At 41.8% G+C, this 15,758-nt stretch overlaps 1 protein-coding gene across 13 annotated transcripts in view; it reads left to right on the top strand.

Moving 5' to 3' along the window:
• The first annotated feature begins 2,005 nt into the window (after window positions 1–2,005).
• The window catches only part of LOC311050998 (RNA-binding protein Musashi homolog 2), a 309,794-nt gene continuing 296,041 nt past the window's right edge, over window positions 2,006–15,758 (top strand). For all 13 annotated transcript variants that reach the window (XM_084065314.1, XM_084065321.1, XM_084065320.1 and 10 more), the window contains exons 1-5: window positions 2,006–2,177; window positions 2,581–2,621; window positions 3,051–3,132; window positions 3,775–3,859; window positions 9,644–9,685. In XM_084065314.1, coding sequence (XP_083921440.1) covers window positions 2,113–2,177; window positions 2,581–2,621; window positions 3,051–3,132; window positions 3,775–3,859; window positions 9,644–9,685 — 315 coding nt within the window. In that variant the 5' untranslated portion in view covers window positions 2,006–2,112. The remainder of the gene's footprint in view (window positions 2,178–2,580; window positions 2,622–3,050; window positions 3,133–3,774; window positions 3,860–9,643; window positions 9,686–15,758) is intronic.

The following is a 15,758-nucleotide window of genomic DNA, read 5'->3' as shown; positions in this document are numbered from 1 at the left end:
GTAGTAATCCTGGTCACAATACTGCCTCCCCCATGACAGCCGGGGCGCCTGATGGAGGGGAAGGGAACTGGTTGGAATAACGTGTTCCTTCCACGCGCTACGTCCTACCAGGGAAACTCCCCCCTGTCAGGTGACAAGAAGGTCAGTTGGCTCTCATGCATTGGAGGAAGCATGAGCTCAGCCCTGCCTCCCTAGGCTGTGGGGGACTGGTGTAGCGCTGGTGTAGGGCTGGTGTAGCACCCAGGATCACTTAGGAAATTGGCACCGGGTGAAAAAAAATGGGTTACAAAAATCGCGGGATAAAAAAAAAAAAAAAAAAAAAAAAAAGGTTTACTTTATTATCTCTTATTATTTAGATCAGTGTTTCTCAAACGTTTTCATGTCGAGGACAATCACATTAATATGTATTTGGCCGCGGACCCCAATCTGAAATTATTTTGTGCCAGGGACCCCCATACAAGATTTTTGCTGTTAAAATGTTTCAGAAATATTCCAAATTATTCAGATGTGTTCTTTAAAATGTTTCAAATAGCCGCTTAAATAGATGTACAGTATACAGATTTAAAGTGGTTAAACTGATTTGCTGTATTAATTTTGCTGGGGATCCCCTGGAACCCCCCCCAAGGACCCCTGGGGGTCCCTGCGCCGCACTTTGAGAACCACTGATTTAGATCCAACAACCAGCTGTGTGTGAGGTGTAGGCCTATTTTTATGTGCTGGATTATCACATTTTGAATGACACTATTGACATGCAGAGTTATAGGTAAGTGGGCAAGCATTTGCAATGACTAGTCAAAGTAATCATTGATATCTATTTGACTTGAAATACATATTTGACTCCAGAGGGCATAGCAGTGGCGGCCATTTTGTGGTGCCACAGATGGAAAACACATTCATTTCCGAAAATATTTATATCAAATATTTTTGCCTGCAGCCAAGCCACCCAGTCATTTGATTCTGTGTCCAAAAATATTTGAATATTTAATTATATTATATACTATATCTAATAAATACCTTTTTTTGTTTTTGCGATTTTCAAATATTTTTTTGACACAGAATCAAATGTTTTATGATTCATGATTCACCAGGAGCCTGGATGGCTTGGTTCCAGGCTTAAAATAATTAATATAAATATTTACAGTAATCTCAATGGGAAAATGTATGGGTTTTCTATCTGTGGCACCACAAATTGCATTTTCATGCAACTCTAAAAACACTGATTTCAGAAGACCAGAAATTCTATCCCAAGATGTGACACATAGGCCTACTTTTCAAACAGTTTGTTTGCCACCTGTGAATTATGTAATACATGAGAAAATGTGTGTAACGCTGAAGGAATTCTTGCTTATTTGAATTCAAAGACACCAGTGGGGCGATGATGACTTATCTAATGGCTTTCATTTCAACAAAAAAAAAACATAACGAGGAGTTATTTACGCTCCAGGCAACACAAGAGCTTGTACTGTCAACAAACAGAGGCTCACTGGTGGTACATCCTTATATGCTGCTCAGAGAAATAGGTCCAGTAGGAGATTAACCACTTAAACCCCAGCATCGGTATTGTGGGGAAAGCTTTGAAAATAGCAGATCGACAAGTTCACAAGCTCATTGTGTTGTGAACTTGTCGATCTGCTATTTTCAGCTAAAGTTTACTCCACAATAACAGAAAAGACATTACTAGTATTGAGCCCTGAGGGACTTCATTTACCCATATGGGGTTTAAGTGGTTATATGAAATGGCTCTAGCCTAGTAGCATACTACACTATACTAGTAGTGAATTCATTAGTTTACTGATGATGATGTAATAGGTCCCTTAGCTGTCCCCCCCCCCACAAAAAAAAAGAAAAAGACCACTTTACATCTGTAGGCGAGGTGGGCGGGGCAGTGGCTGATGACGTCAATGGGACTGGTTAGCTGGGAGGGGGCGGGGGGGGGAGGGACCCACAGCAGGCTGAGCTGATCCCACGTGTGACTGTGAAGGGCTGCATTCCCGGCTCACTGACTAACATTCTCGTAGCGGTGGCTCTTCGTCCAGCGGTCCGCCGTGTGTCCTGTGTGTTTGATCCGTGTTGTAGTCACTGCCTCTTAGTTGGGTTGTTTAGATAGATATTATGGAGGGAGACGGGAGCCAACAAGCCACATCTGGAAGCCCGAGTGATTCGCAACACGACCCGGGGTAAGAAACCATGCAAAACGAGGGGACAGACAGCACAGCGTTTCGGGATTTAGATTTATTGCTGTTTTTATTTCAATACATTTCTGTAAAATAGTGCAAGCTTCACACAAGCAGTGACATTTAAGGCTGCCTTTCACCCGGGTAGAGTGAACTACACCTTTGTTTGATTATTATGAATCAAGCGGGCCGACCCCCCTTTTCGCACTGGCTGGCTTTTAGGAAGCAGCTTTCGGCTGCTTCTCTCTCTCTACCTCCTCCTCCTCCGCGGCGGTTCGCACTCCTCTCTTTTAGTAGTTAGCTCCAGCTATATAGCCAAGTAGTTAGCTCCTCTGCACGTCAAAATGGCCGATCATCTGACATCTGGACTGACTTCTGCTCTGTTTTCCCCTTCTTCTTCTTGCAGTAAGATGTTTATCGGTGGCCTGAGCTGGCAAACTTCACCAGGTAAGGACGGAGCAGCGTTGTGGGTCGGTCGGGGGGCTTGTGTGTCTGTGTGTGTGTGGTGGGCTGAGCGGAGCTGTGCATGGCATGGGTCTAAACGTGTGTGTGTGCGCGCGTGCGTGCGCGCGTGCGTGCGGGATACTGTATATGTGCGTGTGTGTGTGTGTGACTTCAAATGATCGCAAATCAAAATAACCTTGCGCGCACACACACGAGCTCGTGTGTGCGCGCGCAAGGTTATTTAGATTTGTGATCATTAGAAGTCCTCTATTCGACCCCTACTATGTTACATTGTGACATTCAGTTCTTCTCACAACAAGCAATAATATTATTCCCCGCCTGATGAATGAATGAGGAATAATGGGGAATAAATAAATCGACACGTAATCTCTATCTTCTCTCTCTCTGTCTCCCCTCTTGTTCATGTTGCAGACAGCCTTAGAGACTATTTTAGTAAATTCGGAGAGATCAGAGAATGTATGGTGATGAGAGACCCGACGACAAAACGCTCCAGGTAAATAACAGGACCACCCCGTCCTCCTCTCCTCCCGACGTGTTTTTTTTATTTTTTATTTTTGTTATGATATTATGAAATAACGAGGACAGGAATGTGTAGTGTGTCCTTCAGAGTGCTATTTCAATATCATGCAGCCGTTTAAGTGAATTTGTCCCGGGTTGCGCTTTTTATTACGACCGATTGAATCACAGCGCTTTGAGAGAGTAATGCTGTTTGACATTGACCAAGGGAGCTCTTCTAGAGCTCGGGGAATATTCCCGGGTAATAATAGGCTTCAACCTAGTGTATTTTTAATTTAATTTATTATGTCATTTAAGCAGGGTGTTTGAAATGACAAATGTTTGCATTAAAAAAAAGTATATATATTGAAAGATTTGCACACATTTTCAGAAAAAAAAGCAGATCTACAAGCTCATAGTGCAGCATGGTAGATCTGCTATTTTTGAATAGCCAAAGAAATCTAAAATTACACTCTGTGTGTGTGTGTGTGCTCAAAATCACCCTGGGAAGTAATGTGGTCAGGGCAATAATGTGGTCAGGGTGAGGTCAGCGCAAGTAAAACGTCATCAGAAGATCTTTGCAACTCACAAACAGTAATGCATCGGTCACATTGTGAATGCTGTGTTGTTTTCTCCACAGGGGCTTCGGGTTCGTCACATTTGCAGATGCTGCCAGTGTAGATAAAGTCTTAGCACAGCCACATCACGAATTAGACTCTAAAACGGTATGTTTGCTCCTTTTTTTGTTATACTTCTCTAATTGCCATGATTGCATGAACTGACATTGTAACGTTTCATTGCATTACTGACAGGACTGTTGTTTGTTTTTTTTGCCTCATTACCATTTTTTTTTTATCTTAGTCACTCAAACCGCTTGCAATTGGAACCAAGTAGCTTATTGATTGTGTGTCCCCCAACACACACACACACACACACACACACACACACACACACACACACACACACACACACACACACACACACACACACACACACACACACACACACACACACACACACATGCACACAGTCCATTCAAATGGTTAACCCTTACTCTACTGCTGGGGACAAATTACATAATATAGTTCATGTACTATGGCCACCAGCACAACTCTCCCTTAGACGGTCTTGTAAATTGTGTGATCAGTTGTTTGTACCTGTGATGAAACTACAATTGTTCCCCTGTAATAAATAAATAAAGCATCTCTCTTAGCTTGTAGAATAAGCTGATGGATACATATTTTGGCATTGCTAAATCCTATTTGACCAATAGTGGTGTTATTGAAAATGTTGTATTGATGAAATTGTCATACCGTAAATCATATGAATAAATGTTCTTTTATATGCACTTTTATATGTGTGTTAAGCTTTGATTTATCTCCTTGTCCAATCAGATTTTTGGCAGGCGTTCTCTTTATACGTATGTTACACGGTTGTGCATGGCACTTACTAAAATAGACGCTTATGTGTGTGCATGGGTATTATTTATCATGTTGTTATTATTATTATTATTTACACTGCAATGAATAATATTAGTGTATATACACATACTTCCTCAACCTGTATGTACAGTACATGCATGTCATAAATGACTTGAGTCATAGTATTGTGGAGCTTAATTAATTCAAGTCTTCCTTGACAATCGTGAGGTTTCATTGCACATAAAAGTATATTGCATTCTCATTTGTGTTTTGAGTTGTTATTCCTATCTTTGGAAGTGATAATGGCAGAGTGATGCTTTGACATATATAGGCTTTCGGGGCTTTTGTTTCTGCACACTGAAATCCTGAGTGTTAATCTGAGAGTTAAAAAAATGTATCTGTAAGATTCAATTTTTACACTCTAAATTAACACTCAGTATGTTACTGTGTGAGGCGGTGGGTAAAAGGCTGTTGTGGCTTTTAAGTGTTTTGACTTTGTTCAAGGTTCAAATGGAGAGGCAGCCTTTACAGTACTAGCTATCGTGACTTGTGTTTTTGTTTTGTTTTCAAGATTATTTTGAGGTTATCTACTCGCATTAGTTCCCGGGCTTCTGGGACCTATTGGTGAGAACTAAAGAAAAAAGCCATTTGAAAATGAGTTATTGCCTCTTCCTGGTTTCCCCCAGTGGTTCCCTGTTTAGATTTTATTGAAAGTGCCTGGTGGTGCCGACAGTGGACTTTTGCTGATAAAAGAATTGATTCAGCTCTAAGAAGGCAGGAGATGCCCAGCAACCTAGTGTGTCCTGGCAGTGCTATATCTCGCAGCTCACCTGAGACAGTCTGCTCCAAGGGCTGTGGAGTGGAGACAAGTTGCCCCTGTTACGTCCTCGTCCTCGAGGTCTTACGTTAACCAGTCGACAGTTGCCAAAAGCTTTGGGGATTATATTATGAAGCGTGATTCAGGAATTGTGCATCTTGTTTTGCTGATATTTGGTCAGGGCTGGAACACAGAGACGCATTGTAAAGAAAACATATTGTAGGGCACCAAATTTGATATTGTTCGCTGGAAGAAGAAGCTATCGCTGAGCTTTCCCTGGTGTGATAATTTATAGTTGTACACATGGGACTTATGTAATTTCTCTGTGTGCAAGGCTTGCTTAACAAAGTGGGTCGACTTCGGTGTCTGATTTTTTTTTAAAGGCCTCTGACAACCACGTTCTGAAGCTGTACTAAAATGAAAACTGAAATGTAAATAGCTGTGGGGTTGATTATGAGTTGTTCACATCTAACATGGTTTAATAGCATTTAGTCATATTTATGGTGTGCAGATGAGTCGGCAGCTTGTGTGTGACTGTGAACATAATGGTAAAGGTTTTAACTCCCTCACTGACTGAGAGGACTGAGCAAGAGCAGCAATAACCTCACCGGAAAGGCAGAGACCTGTATATGCTGGCACACAGGGATACGCACGAACGCACAGAAATACACTAACACATATACACACATGCACGCACACACGTTTATATAGACCCTCCCCCATAGATTCGGCTTGAAAATATATCTTAAATTGACGCAATGATACTGTTTGTTTTTCATCTTAGATGTCAGCTAATATAATAGTTTATTGTATTATTAGATTTTATTTATTTGCCTTCTTGAATATGTACCTAGTGTAAACACTCCTTCATTGCTAGTTGTGAACTTGCAAGGAATTGCACTGATAAGCACAACATTTATTATTGTTTGGTGTAATTGTTATTAGAATAGGTAGAGGCATTACACATACCACAATGATACATCTAGTGCCAAATCTATCTTATTAATAATCCCCCCCCCCAATCTATACAATGTGTTGATTGTAATTATTATTACACTGTTGTAATAATTAAGTTTGCTATTTACAATTGGCTTAAGGCAGTAGGAGTTACAGATATTGATCTACAGGTTTATCAATGTATTGATTGGTGCAGGATGTGGAAAAACCGGGGGGAGGTGAAATGGAGAGGAGTTGGGCTTTTACCTCCTTTGCCAGGAGAATCTTGTCTTCATTGTTGAAGCCATGCAACATGATGGAGGTGGATGCATTATAATAGATATATACAGTACAATGGCCTTTAACCTACAGGTTGTGGTTTATATTATCTTAGGGTTTTCCATTTCATTGGCACAATAGAAGGAGGCATTCTAATTTGTATGGGTGATGGGAAGTATAGAGAGAGGCTCACATAAATGCCACCTGCTATTCGAAAGGGCGCCCCCTGTTGAAAGTGGTGAATAGTAGTTTTCATTGTATGTCTGCTTTGTATTGTGGGTGACCTTGGGAGGTTAACCCCTAAACCTCAGGGCAGTCGCTGTTTGGTGACTTGGGTATAAATAACTGCTGTGTGTGATACTGCTTATTATTCTCGTCTGAATTGAGTGAAAAGAGAACCCTGCTGGAGACAGATGCGCTATTTCTCAGCCATGGGCTACATAACCGCATGGTCTGTGCAATAGTGACTCATGCTGTTGTGCCTGTTTAAAATTCCCCTTGTATGGACTCCTTGACATCAAGGAAGTGAAGGCTCAAGATGAATATTACTGTATGCTGACAATCGAATTTCCTCTGACACCATTTGTGAAGCTGTCCCTAGTAGCAGACTAAACACTTTTATTCTGGCTAATGCACTCTGACATATCCGCTGAATTCTCCACAAGTGTCCGTTCTTTTTTTTGCCAACTGCATGCCATCATATTAATCACTTTTAATTTGAACTATATACAATAATGTGTGTGTGTGTGTGTGTGTGTGTGTGTGTGTGTGTGTGTGTGTGTGTGTGTGTATGTATATATATATATATATATATATATATATATATATATATATATATATATATATATATGTATATATATATATGTATATATATGTATATATATATATATATATATATGTATATATATATATATATGTATATGTATATGTATATATATATATATGTATATGTATATGTATATGTATATGTATATATATATATATATATATATATATATATATATATATATATATATATATATTAAAAACATCTTTCATTTTATGTTGTGTACTGTGACAAGCTCTCATGAAATAAAAGCTGTAGCGCACGCATGCACAATATTCCACTAATGGTCTTTTACCCCTGCAGTTATGTGGCCTTTCAGTGAAAAGGTGGAACCATAGTTATTTTCCTTTTTTTCTCCACAGGAGTGGATGTTAGTGCTGCTGCATTCTGCCTCATTGGCAATATCACATGAAGGCACTGTTTTAATGCACCTCCCTCTTGTTAGAGCTTCTTTTAAATACATTTTCAGAAGTGTGTCAGTGGAAATTAACTTTCATTTGGAAATCCCCCCCCCCCCCCCCCGCCCCCCCGCCACACCTGCAATAATTTCTCAAATCATACTTTTCTACAGTAAAATATTGAAAGGTACTCTATTGGCCCGACCCATCATTACTTTACTGTTAGTGCCTTTCTAAACTGCACTTAAAAATTTCCTTCTCTCTATAGGAGATTTTGGAGTTAGTTTTGACTTTTGACATGGCAGCAATTCATTGTCCTTCCCCTTGTCATTATTTGATGAGGTGCAAATCTGCCGTTCTGCAGCCCACAAAAGCAAGCTCACTGCTAAGCAGTGAATTATCACTGTGATGTCGCTACAAATGTTCCGTCACTTTCTTTTGTATTAGGCCTCATTGTATTCAGCTAGAATAGTGTATGCCAATTAACATTTGCTGCTTTAACGCTGTAGATGCAGCTAGAATGTACCTGCTTCTCTTCAGTCACCTAAAGCCATGCAAGGTTGCAATCTTGCATGATCCAAATATTGGAAATCCATAGTTGTGAACAAAGGCTCCATATGATTTTGGTCAGCTGTATTTGCCTTTAAATGGAAAGGCAGTTTTCCAGGACAGCACATTGTTTCGCCTTGAATGGCATGAAAGACTTATTCAATACGTTGTGAATGGTTGAGAAAATTATTGTATGCAGTAGCAGGATCTTGCATTTCTCCCTATCAATCAGGGGTTTTCTTTGTGTAGTGCTGCGACTGCAATTTTGTTTCAATAATAAGTTCTTAAAAGCAAGTAGAACATAAATGTTAATTAGCTCTCTGTCAGTGTAATTTGTAAATCACTGCTGCTTTATTGACCCCCTCGCCGTTATGAAAAGGTTTAATTTGAATTTGTGTGGAATGGCCCTGTGATTGGGTGACAGTAAATAGCTGGTAGCTCTAGATGTTATCAACCATCTTTAATGGGAACATTGATTAACTATACAGAGAAGCAGTGAAATCGCACACTCATTGACAGAGTGTAACCAACGACACACAAACTCAAACCTGATCACTGAGCCCCCCTGTTACACCAAATGCTCTTCTCTTTGAATATCTGATTACGTGATAGCTTGCAAATCAATTCCCCTGTTCCATCTCCCAGTTATTTATTTAATTTTGCGTTCGTTCACAAAGCTCTTGCCATCTTAAGCTAAATATACATTTAGAACAGAATAATTGATGTGAGAGAACAATGTAATAACATTAAGTTATTACGAGTACGTTTTTTTTTTAAAGTTAAATTGCACAAAGTATACAAAGCTGGTCACATAAATACATAAATGTTCTGTGAAATCTATATTTAACTACTGGAATGCATTTAATAATTTGTGCACTCCCTCATCAAATCTCCCTGAGGGCATAGATCAATATCATGTTCTTCAAATCAATACAAGGTAGTTCTTTGTGCTGACTGTGAGAACCTGGTCTGTATTGTGGGTGTATTGTCTATTCTCTTCGTCAGATTAGTATTAGAATGTTAGAAGTAGAGTACAGAGAGTGTTGATACATTTCCTGGCATTTCCTGTTTATTCAAACGTTATATTTAAGAGATAACCAGCCTACATGTTAAGATAGAATCCTACAATTTTGTTAATGTCTGATTTCCTCTCTTTCTCTCCCTTCCCCTCCCTCCCTCTCTCCCCCACTCCTCTTCTCTTTATTTGCACTCTCTCATCCCTACATCATTCTTTCTTGCCCCCCTCTTCTCTTTCAACTTTCTCTACTTTATCCATCCACCAGATTGACCCTAAAGTTGCCTTTCCTAGACGCGCTCAACCCAAGGTAAGTTGACTTCCTGTGCTGTGTCATGGTGAGGCCCCAGGGTTTCACATTTCCTCCATAAAGGCAAAAAGTATTGCATCTGTGTCGGCCTGTACGTGTACCTGGTTTGTTGTGGAGGAGACGGCCTACTTTCTGAACACCTCGAAGGATGAATAGATTAGATGGGCTGAATATTCGTACTTTTTATTTGTCAAATAAAATGCTTTCCATTAGGCCCTACATTAACACCCAGGGAACTTTTGAGATGTGATGGAATTTGATCAGCTTGAGTGAGCATACCACGTAGCAGTAAATCATGCATAGTTGTTTTCTACTCGAAATGGATTGTGGAATTTTACTTGCTTTGTCACACAAAGAAAGGCATTGTTACCTTGGCAGTTCAGATTTCAAACAGTGAATTGGCAGGGCTGCTACGGCTAAAAGCCAAAGCACATGCTCTCTTAAGGTTGGGTATCGCTGTATAATTGAGTACCAGCGAGGAATATGTTTTCCTGATAGTATCTCTCCCACTTCTCTTTCAAAACGTGCTTGTTAAGGTCCGCACTGGCAGTTTTCGGGTGCACAGTTGGTGACAGTGTCATTAGTCTGGAAGTCTGAAAATACCAAAGGCCTTCCCATCCCTCTCCTGTGCATGTGTTGTCAGTGTGCGAGCATATGCTGCGCTATTTGGCAGATCTCGACAAAGCTTTGATATTTTCTGCTCTGTCGGCTGCACTAGGCGGGGAAGAAAAGATCGCCCCTGCATTCATTATTTGAATAAACATGAATTTGACTCAAGGACATCCACAACTATAAAGGGGTGTGCGCGTGTGTGTGTGTGTGTGTGTGTGTGTGTGTGTGTGTGTGTGTGTGTGTGTGTGTGTGTGTGTGTGTGTGTGTGTGTGTGTGTGTGTGTGTGTGTGTGTGTGTGTGTGTGTGTGTGTGTGTGTGTGTGAGAGTGCATGTTTGTGTTTGTGTGTGGGGGTGGGGGTGTAACAGACAGCCAATCTCTGCGCCTGGGAACTACAGTATAAAGTAGCTGTTCTCGGGAAAGTGCAGAGCAATGACACTGTGGAGAATTGTTGAAGGTTAAACAGTACCTGCAGTTGTCTTTTGGACCTGGTTCTTAAGGGCAGGCTCATTAGTGCAGAAAGCAAGTTCTATTTGTTTCTAGCCCTGAGTGGGAAATGTATCTTGTCAAAGAAGCTGGCAGCAACAGGATTTAAGGAAGAGCGAACAGCTTTGCAGGGGGCTGGGCAGCCAGGATATGTATAATTTATGAATTGTTCCATGAGGGCAAATGGTCAAGTCCCCTAGGTTTATTCTGACTCACTTTGTACAGCAGCGGTCAGGAACTCGACTGCGTTTTTTATGTGTTGTCCATTTCCCAATATAGACATTTACCTTGCACTCGGCTACTGTGTGTGTGTGTGTGTGTGTGTGTGTGTGTGTGTGTGTGTGTGTGTGTGTGTGTGTGTGTGTGTGTGTGTGTGTGTGTGTGTGTGTGTGTGTGTGTGTGTGTGTGTGTGTGTGTGTGTGTGTGTGTGTGTGTGCGTGCGTGCGTGCGTGTGCGTGTGTGTGTGTGTGTGAATGCATGTGCATCTCCGTGTGCGCAACGCATACATACGTGTGTGTATCTGTGTGTGTAAGAGAGAGAAGCTGCCATCATGTAGCCCTTAGAGTGGTACATGAGAGAGTGCCTGCAAGGGTGGCAGGTGGCCATGGAGCCACTTGTCCAGCTAATGGAAATGAAGAAGTTTTCCCCCACTCTGTCCAGACTGGACTATCACTGGAGGAGAAATGACACAGTCACTTTCTCTCTCTCTCTCCCTCCCTCTGTCTGTCCACATGTACACACACACACACACACACACACACACACACACACACACACACACACACACACACACACACACACACACACACACACACACACACACACACACACACACACACACACACACACACTCTCTCATTCACTCTCTCATTCACTCTCTCATTCACTCACTCACTCACTCACTCACTCAACCTCAGTGCACAGAGCATTCTGGCCCAGGCCGTGGGGCCTGGGGCCTAATGCTGTTTCCTGGCTCCTGCTCCAGCTCTAGATGAATGGGGGCATTAAATCAGGCAGTTCTCAGCAGCAGCGAGAACACAGCCCTTAGGTGTTTGCTTTGTGTTAAGCCAAGCGCCCAATAATAGCGTTTTATGCAAATGTTGGCCTACCTTTGCCTCCAATCATGTGGCATTATGTTTGCATCTGGCTCCATATTTGGAGGAACACTGGTGTGGAATCGGCAAACAAGCAGCCTTCCATCACGGAGCTCAGCTGCGGTTGCCTGATTTCCCGGCACCTCGGAAAAGTGAAAGGAACAGAGTGCCAGGGTTTATTTTTAACCTACTAAACCATTATGGCGATTGTCCTCAGGGGCAATTACCTGCGCTCCTCTAAATGTTGTTTTAAGAGCTATGTCAGTATGTGTGTGCCTCAATGTTTAATGTTGGATACCAGGAAGTTAAGGCAAAATTCGAAGGAGTTTGATTTTCCGCTTTTTATTTCTCAAACCACATACTTCTTCACAGCATGTCCCTATCAGTGGTGTAGTCTGTTTCTTCTTCTATTTCTCCATCAATAGAGTTACTGTTGCTTGGGTTTGTCTTTCAAGACTGATTTATTTATTTTTATAAAACATAAAAAAAGACAATTAAAGCTGGTGTTTAATTAGGCTTAATGGCTGCATCTCCAAACTATAAGTACTCTTTTCCGTTTCAGTCGCTTAGAGAGTAGATAGAAGTTATTGAATTTGGATTTGCCCCGTGATTGATGCCTGAGTGGAAACCTGTTGTGTTGGTTCAAGTCTTGTGATTGGAAGCAAATGGATAGGATCGCCCATAACCAAAGTGAGAGAGAGGGCTACTGTTGGAGAAATACACGTTTCCACCTACTACTACTAGGTTTTTAACTTTGAAGAACAATTGGACTTTTGATTAAAATGTTTATTCAAACAATCAATTCATACTCAGTATCGTTGTATATTTTTGCACCTGAAAGATAAATCCCAACCCCATTAACAAAAGGCTGTCTCTTTAGCGTGCTATGATGTAAAATTTGTTCTAATTGGCAGGTGTTTTGCAACTTTTTCAAATGCTACTATATGCATGGACACACATGCTGCACCGCTGTTTACAGCATCTTGGTTTGGACATATAATACAGGTGCAATCCCAAAAATCTGAACATTGTGGAAAAGTTCATTTATTTCCGTAATGTAATTCAAAAGGTGAAACTTTCATATATTCTAGATTCATTACACGGAAAGTAAAATATTTCAAGCTTTTTGATCTTGATGATTATGGCACATTGTGGAAAAAGAAAAAGGAAAAGTATCTAAAAAGTATCTTAAGACCAAACAAAAAAATATTTATTATACAGAAATGTTGACCTTCTGAAAAGTTCTTCCTTCTGAAATGTTCAGTTTTACTATATGCACTCAATACGATGAAAGTAAGAAAGTACATTTACGCAACTAATTGTATAGGTTTGTAAGTGGTTAACCGTCAGTTCTCAGTGCTGCAAATAGTTTAGAACGAGGTCATGAATCATGCATCTGCAGATATTTTTGAACAGTTATGAAGGCTTGCAGATATATTTGTTGCTTACTCCAAAGCCGTGAATGACAAGTTTTGGAGTGTGGCTGTGTGCTGCGTAGGCACTGACACTCGGTTGTGCTTTATCATTATATTGCTTAGACGCTTGACATTCTGATTACCATTTGGTTTGCTGTCCTGTGTGTTTTTCTTTGTACGTTCTTAATGTTGCGTCTTGACAGTTCGTGTTGGAGACACAAGGGCCTCAGCCCAATCAGTCATCTCGAAGTGATCCGCAGCCCAAAGACTGTCTGGTGTTTGGATGTTTTCAGATTTTTTTTTGTTGCCAGCAGCGATCAGCAGATTGCAGTTGTTCACCAAAGGAAGGTGAAGGCCTATCAAACTGTGTGTGGGTGGGCCGGGGGGAGGGCGAGGCAGAGGAGAGACTGAGGGTTGAGTGGTTCAGTATAATGGGATCCTTCAGTTCCCCCTGCTAACACACGCGCATCCTGCCTGAGTGGAGACGCTTTGGCATTTACTGCCATGAGAACTGTCAAAACAGCCTCCTCGTGCACGGCAGCACTCTGCAGCACCCCGCCTACCTCACCCCACCCACCCGCTGTCTGACTGCCACCCCCCACCCCCCCAAAAAAACAAACAAAAAAAAACACAGGGAAGACTGCCTGCCTTAATGTATACACACACACACACACACACACACACACACACACACACACACACACACACACACACACACACACACACACACACACACACACACACACACACACACACACACACACACGTGTCTTGTTTGTGTTTTGTGGCATGTTGGGTGCGTGCTATGGAAGCAGGAGTAGGCGCGAGGGTCTCTGCGGGAATCGAGTTGACAGTTTTGCCTTTTACATGCAACCTTGCATCCCCCCCCCCCTCCCTCCCTCTGCTCTACACTGGTGTGAAAGCACAGTGCACCTAGCAAGAGGCAACCGGCTTAGACAAGCAGGGATGGAGCTGGGGCCGGGGCCAGGCTGGAGGGTGTTGCTGCTGGTAGGGGAGGTGAAGTGTGTTGTCGAGTGTGAAAACTCCAGGCCAAGTTTTTAATGAAGTCCAAAGGTGAGGTTGTGTGAAGTGTTCACCCCCCCCAACCTTCTCTCTATTTCCCACATAACCTCTCTCCCCTTTCTCTCTTTCTCTACTCTCACATTCACTCTTCTCTTCTCTCTCTCTCTCTCTCTCTCTCTCTCTCTCTCTCTCTCTCTCTCTCTCTCTCTCTCTCTCTCTCTCTCTCTCTCTCTCTCTCTCTCTCTCTTATTTCTTGCTTTTCTTTCAGTCTCTTTCACTCTCTCTTTCTCTCATGTGCGCACACACACATTGCTAGCTTTGTGGCAGAGGCGTGAGTCCAAGAAGCCAGTTTTCAGTCTCTTGTGTGGCCTAGCACTCCGACACCAATTAAGAACTCGGCAAACCATCTCTCTTTCTCTCTCTCTCTCTCTCTCTCTCTCTCTCTCTCTCTCTCTCTCTCTCTCTCTCTCTCTCTCTCTTTCTGTCTCCCTCTGTTTCCCTCTTCTCTCTCTTTCTCTCTCTCTCTCTCTCTCTGTCTGTTTATCCTTCTCAGTTCTCTCTGTCTTCCTCTCTCATTGGTTGCAGCCATCTTCTATTGTTGACATCTTGGAAAAAGGCCCCCCCTCTTGCCCATCAGTGTTTTTACAGCAGGTGCGACTCCTTCCTCTCTGCTGACAAAATACAACGGGACAAGGAGGCTCGATTCTTCTATGTTCCCTTGATGTTTCAGAAGTTCATCCGGTATTGTGTGCGTTGTGCTCCATGCAGATGTTTGATGCAGACACATGAAAGGTTAGAAACACGGAGAGACATCTTTTTCCTGCTCCTACACAGGCGTTCTTTGATGGCTCTCGTTTCAAGAACGTTGTTCTTAGGGGAACTTTAGTGTTAAGCACACCAATCCTGTCCTCGCAGCTGGAGAGTCCTTCCCTGTTTTGGAGACTTTACTGTACTTGGACCTTCCGTACATCCAAGCCAGTAAACGTTGGAAAAGCCCTGCAGTCACGTGTTCGTAGCCTCTCTGCTCCCCTGGGCCAGAGCTGAAGGACAAGTCGCGGTGTACACATTATTATTGTAATACAACAATATAATTTACAGTATACACATTTATTATTTCTTTAATTTACCATGTCAGTAAGTCTATATTAAAAAAATCTTTGGGCATGTCATTATAGGGGAACATTTAACATTTCAATTATTATTATTATTATTACACTTTATTTTTGTTTTTTATTTCCACAATGCACAATTTTACTTGTGCATTGGTGTGCCTTGGGCAGAAAACGTTTGAAATCCACTGAAGTAGAGTGTAGGGAAGGTGAGGGGACATACAACACAGGACCTGAATCTGAGATTTGAAACCCATGGTGTTGCCATTATATGGGCAGTCGATTAACCGGTACAATTGTTTTGCAGATGCTTTATTAATTTCCGCCAAATCTGTC

The sequence above is a fragment of the Gymnoscopelus microlampas genome (assembly GCF_963454915.1).
Source record: "Gymnoscopelus microlampas genome assembly, chromosome: 8".
Lineage (NCBI taxonomy): Eukaryota > Metazoa > Chordata > Actinopteri > Myctophiformes > Myctophidae > Gymnoscopelus > Gymnoscopelus microlampas.
The sequence above is the reverse complement of the archived record's forward strand: the minus strand, read 5'-3'. Positions and strand labels throughout refer to the sequence as shown.